This window comes from Pocillopora verrucosa, chromosome 6 (assembly GCF_036669915.1).
Source record: "Pocillopora verrucosa isolate sample1 chromosome 6, ASM3666991v2, whole genome shotgun sequence".
Classification (NCBI taxonomy): Eukaryota; Metazoa; Cnidaria; class Anthozoa; order Scleractinia; family Pocilloporidae; genus Pocillopora; species Pocillopora verrucosa.
In genome coordinates this window covers 20,227,214-20,235,660 of record NC_089317.1, presented here as the reverse complement: position 1 = coordinate 20,235,660, position 8,447 = coordinate 20,227,214, and the positions used below count along the sequence as shown (strand labels likewise).

Below are 8,447 nucleotides of genomic sequence, written 5' to 3'. Positions count from 1 at the left end.
CCACCACCACCTGATGGCTTATCTTTAGGTTTTGAGGACGACTGCTTAGTATCCTTCTTGGGTGGCTATAGAGGAAAAAAAGGACCAGACATTCTGTTGACCGCAGTCATTGATCATCGTGATAGTAATAGTAATGTGGCAATGTCATGCCGACATTTCTCAACCTGAGGCACCGCAAACACATACAGCTGTGTGAGCATTGTTAGTGCTCACCACTTTGCATAATCAGTAAAAGATCACTGACAAATCTACCAAAGTCCACATAATGTAAAAATTATGCAGTTTGTTGGGATTTTTGTCAGGATAAAAAGCAAAACTACTGCTCTGTAAACAAGATGCATATGTTGGGCTTCTGTATGTCATGATGCACATCCAAATCAAATTTTAAATGACTGGCAATTATTTGGAAACCACTCTGATCCAGACAACACTTCTTTACGTTTCTGATCAGAATGGGCAACTAACAAACGAAGAGCCACAGAAATAAATCTCGATAGCATGATATGACGAACACAGAATAACAAAGGAGGTAACAATTTGATTCAATGAGAGGTAAAAGAACCGGCCCTGTACGCCTTGGCTTCCGCTGATGCTTCTTTGCAACATATCATTCGTCTGTCTACTTTATCCTCCTTACTTGTACGCGAAGTTGTAATTCCATATTAAAAGGGCATAGACAAGAACTAAGTTAATTTATCACTGGAAAACCTTAAAATGCTACTTTAAGAGAAATTACAGTAAACATCTTTCTCGATTAAACCAAGTTTTCGTATCTTTTAAACATTTCACATTTGTTTTTGCTATCATTTAAACCCAAAATTCACTAATATGTCATTTCTGAACCTTTCAGTGACTTAAAAAACTAATTTTACTTCAATTAAATTCCTATAACCATTATAATTGCTTACAGATCGCCTAAAAAACTTAAATAAAACGGGACCATTCTACACACCATGATCGCAGTTCACAGCAAAAATGGAAGAGAATGAAGCACACATGCGAGACACATAAAACACTGGAGGGGGATCTTGGTATTGTACGTACGGCCAATAATGTAACCCCTCTGTAGTGGAAACTGCTGACAATGTTAACTGTGGATTCGAATATGGCGGACGAAGGGTTTCCGCGAAATCGCTAAACGTGATTTCGAAAGGCGATTTATTTTGACAATGTCCCGAAAAAAGGTAAAATTTTATTTTAGATAATGAAATTAGAGTTATAGTAATCTTTTTGAATACTTGTGGTGAAAATTTGAAAGCAGGAAATAAAACTACAACAACGCGTGAAAATTTCACCAAAATGCCACCGTCCCTTTAATTTCAGCTGTTTCAGCAATATTCGTCCCGTGTTTTCCAAGAACTTTTTTGCCTTTTGTATGTGCATTACGAGTTCTTCCGATCTTTTCTTCTTCAAAATAGATAGTATAACTGTTAAATTTCCACCAAGCTCAGCCACAACATAAATAGAAGTACACGGTATGAATTTTCGTCGTAGAATTAGTATCTTACACAGTTCCTTTACCTTACTACGTGCGGGGTTTAATTTTTTTTTCGAAAAATTTTCAAACTAAATTTATTATTTTCAGTATTACTATAACTATCATTATCAGTATCACCATTGTTTATTTTTCGTCATTTATATCTTATGTAGAGAGACAAGGAACCTGAGGGACTACCTCTGGATTTGCGTGTCAGGAAGACTGTTAATCCTGTGACAAAGATTTTTGAAGAAATTCCAGAGTTGGTATGTAACTTGAGAGAGAGGCAAAGTGGGTTTAACCATGGAACTGCATAGATTTTTCTGCTTTTTTTTTTTTTTTTTTTTTTTTTGACAGGATGAGGTGTCACACAAACTACTGTATTGATATTGTAGGGAGAAATTCTGTCTTGGCCACTCATGGCAGCTGAAGGGTTAAAGTTAATTGGTTCTTATTCACAGACTGTTTTTTTTTTGTTTACTAGAGTCCAGTGTGGATTGAGGATGTGCAATTTGTTCCTTACTCCCCTCCCCCTGTGCAGCCCTCATCTGCTTCTCCCTTGGATCATGTTGGAATGGAACAGTGGATTGAGAGAATGTCATTTATCAGTGAAGACTTAAAGTGGCTTCTGAGCCTTCCACATAACAAATTTTGGTGTCAGGTTAAATTTCATTACTGTTGAGTATGCTTGAAATTGATATTATGTGTCTGCAATTTGATGTATGGTAAAAATTGATGCTTCTTTATTCTCTTTTAGGTAATATTTGATGAATCATTACAACAATGCTTGGATTCATACCTCAAATGTGCACCAAGGTGAAGATTTCAAAATAAATTATTATCTGTGGTGATTTCTGTTACCATCCAGTTGCAGACAGAAGACCATAGAGCAACACCTTTATTTGTTTTAATTTGCACTGTGTACATATACAACAAAACTCTTTTAACTATTTTTGTAACAAATATTCCTAAGCTGATATAATAACAGCATTGATTGAGAATGATATGATGAGGCATCTTCATTTGTCTCTTGGTAACAAGCTGAAATATGACCTTAAATGATACCAATATTTGTCAAAGCAGTTTTTTTTCTGGGATTGTACTTGTTAGAGTAAAAGAATTATCATCCCAAAGTGAAGGGCTGGAGTTTGGTTGTTGATATTTCAGCAGTTCGAAGAAACAGGGATTAAATATTAATTAGGTGTGATCTTGTGTCCTGCTCTAAGGTTGTAGCAAGAGGGAGCATTGTTGTGGCTTTATTATTATTATTTAGCAATAATGAATTTGTTTTTGTTTCTTTCTGCTGCCAGAAATTTTGATGCACTATCAGTCTTGCCATCAGAGGCAGCCTCTCTTCATGAAGGTATTCACAAAAGGGTGTTCATGACATACCTGAGGATGTCAACTCACAAAGAATCCAAGGTATATTTAAATAGGATATTAATCATTAATTTAGATTATGTTGCAACACTTTATATTGAGGGTTTTAGGCCTTACCTGGGTTTAACGATGAAACAGACAAAAAAAACCTTTTGTTTATACTTAATCAACAATGCTTGTCACCATATGTCATCAATAACAACAGTTTCCTTGGTATGCATAAATATTAACTTCTTTCTGATGGAGCACAAGGCCTGTACTGGGGAATATTGGCCAAAGGTCTGGGCAGTATGGACCAAGTGCAGTAAGGTCTGTACAAAAAGCACTGAGGGCCAATATTATTCTCTACGGCTTGAGCAAGGGAGGGTAATAAGTAGTTAACTGTATGGCACTCGAATCAAACTTGTTTATTTTGAATTTGCTGGCTATCACAAATAAAAATACATGGCTAATGACTGTTTCCATGGAAACAGTCTGTAAGGAAAAATCCCAGCCAAGTAAGAACCAATCAGAGTGCCTGGATTTACCATAGGAATACCTTGCTATTGAATAATGCATGTTAGAAACTCTGCAAGAGCATAAAAGAGGGAGTCCTCGATATGTCCTTTACCCAGTCCAGATGTAAAGATTTGTCTATATCTGCTTAAATCAAAAGAGTTTGAACTGTCTCACTGTTTGCTGATTTTTCAACTGTTCGGTTTCCTGGCAGGAGAACTTCTTCACCCAGAGCACATTTGGAGATATTCTATATGAAAATTTTTTATTTGATATTCCCAAAATGATGGACATATGTGTTCTTTATGGAGGGGAGAGCAGTGCCAACACTCCACTTCTCAGAAAAATGCTGGAAAATATTTTCTCTAAACAACCAAAGTAAGATGCATTTGAAGTTTTGCATAAGTTTGAATTGCTATGAATTATTAGTATTATTCTTTCTGATATTAGCATATCAGAATGGGGCACTTAAGGGCCCGCTCTCATAGGTCTTTGGAAAATCAGTGGTTCCTTAAGCATATTTGAAAATAATAATTTATAGAATAAAGGAGCAGGTTCTGGTTCCATTCTTTGGATGATAGTTTTATAATATTATGTTTGAAACTTTGGAAACCCCCATCTTGAAGGAAAACAGTACTTTTCTGGGCCCATTAAGTTGCTGGGACCATAGAGAAATGCACACTAGGGCTGTATGATTTTCTTTTTGACTTGTTCCCATATTGATACAAGTTGCACATGTAGGCACAAATCAATTCATTAGCAGTGCACTTTCCTTTTACTTCCCAGTACTACATTAGTTTATAACAGCATACTTCCTATTCTTTTAAAGGTATTATGGTGATCTCAATGGAACAATCCCAACCATTTTTGAGACATTAGATGATATCTTGTCAAAGTGTGGAATCAAGCCCAAAACAGAGGACCCTTCAAATCTTCCTCAAAAACTAACGGACTCAAAGACTGAACAAACTTCCTCCATGACTGTTCTGCAACTGGAGGATATTATTCTTTACTTAAATGATACTATAAAGACTCTGATGGCATTTGTGAAGACTTGTCCTTTAGTCTGTGAATCATTTCAAAGGCAAGGATTTGTACAAAGAATAGCCATCTTCTATGAACTGTTCACCCCATATTTTAGACAACAACTTTCTGGTGCTGAATTACAGATGTTAAAGGATAAATGGAAATGTTTTAAAGTGGCACTCATCAGACTTTGCCAAGTGGTTCTTCACACCTGTTGCATTGCACCTTTACTAGAGAGGTAAGAGTTGTTTTAGAATGTAAGTAATGTTTACAGGGGTTGTTCTTTGTAGAATACAGTGTGTGGAAAAGGTATAAATATTTTGGCAATTTTCAGGATAACTGAGGCAAGGATAAGGTCAGAGCAAAGAGAATACAAAGGGCAATTCACATATAGGAGGGCAAAAAGAAAATGCTTTGCCATCTCCTCATGCTTGCTTTTTACTCACTTGAATTGGCCAAAACAAATGATGCCTCTTCTCTCAACTGTGATCTACATTGTAAGCTCTGATTTTTTTTTTTTCATACAGGGAATCTAGCAGAAATGATGATCAAGTTCAAACTTGTGTTGAAGATTATTTGCAAGTGTTGACGTCTATTCTTTCTGAGAAAAGGTATTTATCTGTAATCAATTACTACATTGTATACTAAAAAGATAATTTGTTTATCAACTAAGTTGATCATGTAAATTGGCACCGTAAAGAGCTTTTAAAGCTGACGTTTGGAGCGTTAGCCTTACGTCTCACCTCTCAGACCCTTCATGTTTCATATTGTTTATTTATGGAAATTTAAAAACGCGTTTCTCTGTTTATAATCAGATTTCTGAGCAGTTATGATTCAAGATTCAGTATAAGAGAAGACTTGAACAGAATCCAGCAGTTGACAGCCGGTGTCGATGAAACACGGATGGATTACATTTTAGATGCAGTGGACAGTGCACGAAAGGCGTTCCCTCGTCATTTCTCGAAGAGAAAGAACACTGATGAAAATGGTTCAACTATTGGTCCAAGCACAAGCGTTGTTGATACCCCTGTGAATGGTCGCGTAGACGAATGGACAGAAGAACATGTTGCAAATGTCAATGGATTCGTCGAGGAAAAGGTATTTCCGAAAACACAGTGTGAAGAAAATGATATAGCTTTAGCTTAAACTTTTCTTCTTGTGGTAGAAAAAAAATCAAGGCACCTATTTTTAAATTTACTAATGAATGGGGAGCGAGAGGATGTTATGGGGGTAGGAAGCTGTAAGTTCTTTAAGGGGGTGTCTTACTGATTCCAGGGGCTTGTAGACAGGATAAAGGAGTGGCATATTAAAAGTCATGGAGAGCCTTTATTTAATTTACAGTTTATAATTATCTCCTAAGCTGTCACCCAACTTTAGTTAATTGAGCGTTTTTCGACTGGGTGGCGTGAAACCAAAACCAAAGTAATCACAACGGCCAATCAGAAGAAAGGAAAATATCTTAAGAGCCAATGAGAAGTCAAAGTTAAAACAACCAAACTGCCTAAAGCGCGGGAAAACGCGGGCGACCAAGCTGGATTTGTTTTAGTTTTGCATCTGATTGGTTGAGAAAGTGTGGCCAGTTTTCTGGACCAATCACATAACGAAGTAAAGCAATCCCACATTACTTTCGACATTCGGTCGAAAATTGCTCTATTGTACATAATATGCCTTTCTTTTATTGTATAGCCTGTAGAAAATGTAAAACTAAGGGACTTTCTTTTTTTTTTTAGAATGAAGGAGCAACATCTAAGACAGTTAGTGATGTGGAGTTGTTCTCCATGGTAACTCACGTTCAAGATCTTCTTCCAGGACTTGGTGACGGGTTTGTAATCATGTGTTTAGAAGAATTGAACTTTGATGTGGAACAAGTTATTAACGTACTACTTGAGGATAACTTGCCTCCTTCCCTTCAAGACGCCGACAGGAGTTTGTCAAAAGAAGCGCTGATGAGAAATAAGAAAAAACCCTCGACAACGATCTTGAAGGAGAGACACTCTGTTTATGACAAGGATGAATTTGACGTTTTCTCAGGCAGCAAGGTCGATGTTACAAAAGTTCACAAAGGGAAAAGGCGAGATAGAACGAACCTACAGACATTGTTATCGGATAAAAGTGATATAACAGAGTCAGTGAAAGAGAGATACTCATCTTATGACGTGTTTAATGAACACAGAAGGATGGTTAACTTGTACGATGATGAGTATGACGATACGTATGATTCACAAAATGTGGGCGCCCAAGATGCCGACTCGGCAGATGAGCTTACAGTACGAAGGTTAGTTTAAAACAAATTAGCACAGGCACTTAGGTCGAAGATGAGGCGAGAAAGAAGGCTAGAAGAAAAAGAGTGGGGAGGGCGAAGTCACTTCCACTTCTTTACCCTCTGCTCGTCCAATCCGCCGGCAGCTTAATTCAAAGCTAAGAGAATTTGGTTTTATTAACTAAGTTGTTAATGTAAATTGGCCACCGCAAAGAGTTTCTTAAGTTGACGTTTCTAGCGTTAGCTCCTCGTGAGGGCCAGTTCCTCCTCGACCCTTCCAAATGGAGCCAGTTCACAGGCTAGTCAGAAGTATTTTCCTTCCTAACCATCGCAAAGAAGATGCGCGTATGCCCGAAACTCGTTTCTTTTCTTTCATACTTATATTGTGGGTCACTGTTTTTTTTTGATATTAGTGTAATTTCAATCTTCTAGATGTTACATCATTCTTAGATTTCCCACACTGAAGGTTTTACACAAAATCATGGGGGCAGAAGTAATACCATGCAGCCCTGTGGAAAAGGCGTATTTAAAAAAATATGTATCGTAAGCTCTTCATCGTCAGGTCAAATACTTAAAAAGCGCGGCGGTGCTCTTTACAACCAATATGAACATTATTCAGTTACCTCTTCTCGCCCTAACATTAATATGTATATTCTCCACACTAATCCCTCTACATTTCCTGTTGTAATGACAAGGATAAGTCTTTTGACAGTTAGGAGCTTCTTAAATCGGTGATCATTTCCATTATTCTTGGGAGCTTTACATTGATTCAAGGATGATTCTGTTAGGAGAATAAGAAGCCAGTCGCTCTTATCTTCACTGTGGGTAAACGGGTTGGTCAGAATAAAATGGCGACTTGATTCTTTCTCCGACTAAATAATTGGAAGTACTCTGGTGCGAGCAACATACCACTCGACATACTCATCTCTCATTTCTTGCCAGGCCGTTCACTATTCCGCGTGTTCTTGGCGGATCTCCTGTACCGTCTGACGAAGAAGACAGCGAAGAAGAGGGCCCCTCCGAGGAAGGAAAAGCGAAAGAAGGTGAACAAGAAATAGACAAAGCGCTCGTGAATCGACGCAACCGCGGCCCACGTGGACCAAAGAAAGGTGAAAAGGATGGCGACGGAGCGAAAGAGGGACAAAAGGGTGGGCCCAAAGGGCGTGGCAGGGGTGTAAGTGATGCAGAGAAGAGGAACAGAGCGCACAATGAACGGAATAAAGGATTGAGAGCCAATCACAACCGCAGGGTTGGCGCGGAAAGAAAGAGAGCGAAAGGAATGGGAATGCTGTCACATCGGTGAAGAAACCAAGGTTGCGGTGCAGTCAGTAAATGTCAAACAAATTCTATTTTCTTAGAGAATGTGTAAAACTGAAACTAGCTGCTGCTGAATGGGCCGAGGTTATTCTGAGGAGTGTCAAAAGCTTAAGAGAAAACTTAACGCGATGACGATGAAGAGGTGTGGTGTCCTTAACTCTCATTTGCTTTTTCGCCGTATCTCGCTCAATCGTCGCTAAGGGTTCATCAATGACATGCTTTGAATAGCCCTCCATTAAATATCTCCAGTTATCCGCAAAAATTGCAAAATTTATATTGTTATATTTCAAATTATGCGCGCACGTTTCTGTGTTTTAAATTTCCTTTACTTCACACAGAAAAGAATATTGGACCAAAGGAAGGGGAAGTCTACTGCAGGTTCAACCAAAGTTACTTTATGTAAATTTTAAAGTACTTCTCTGAGAAAGATTGTTCAACTTTAAAATTTATAAGACAACTTTGCAGTGGATTAACTTCATAATCTTGAGGCTT

The 8,447-nt window shown here is 37.9% G+C and overlaps 1 protein-coding gene across 1 annotated transcript; it reads left to right on the top strand.

Annotated features, from left to right (window-relative positions):
• Positions 1–1,103: 1,103 nt before the first annotated feature.
• LOC131793466 (activating signal cointegrator 1 complex subunit 2) lies at positions 1,104–8,341 on the top strand. The gene is made up of 11 exons (XM_059110884.2): positions 1,104–1,184; positions 1,651–1,743; positions 1,962–2,138; positions 2,235–2,293; positions 2,788–2,899; positions 3,567–3,730; positions 4,182–4,616; positions 4,906–4,989; positions 5,194–5,476; positions 6,109–6,653; positions 7,581–8,341. The coding sequence occupies exons 1-11, from the start codon at positions 1,170–1,172 to the stop codon at positions 7,939–7,941; spliced, it is 2,328 nt and encodes a 775-aa protein (XP_058966867.2). The 5' UTR covers positions 1,104–1,169; the 3' UTR covers positions 7,942–8,341.
• The last annotated feature ends 106 nt before the right edge of the window (positions 8,342–8,447 follow it).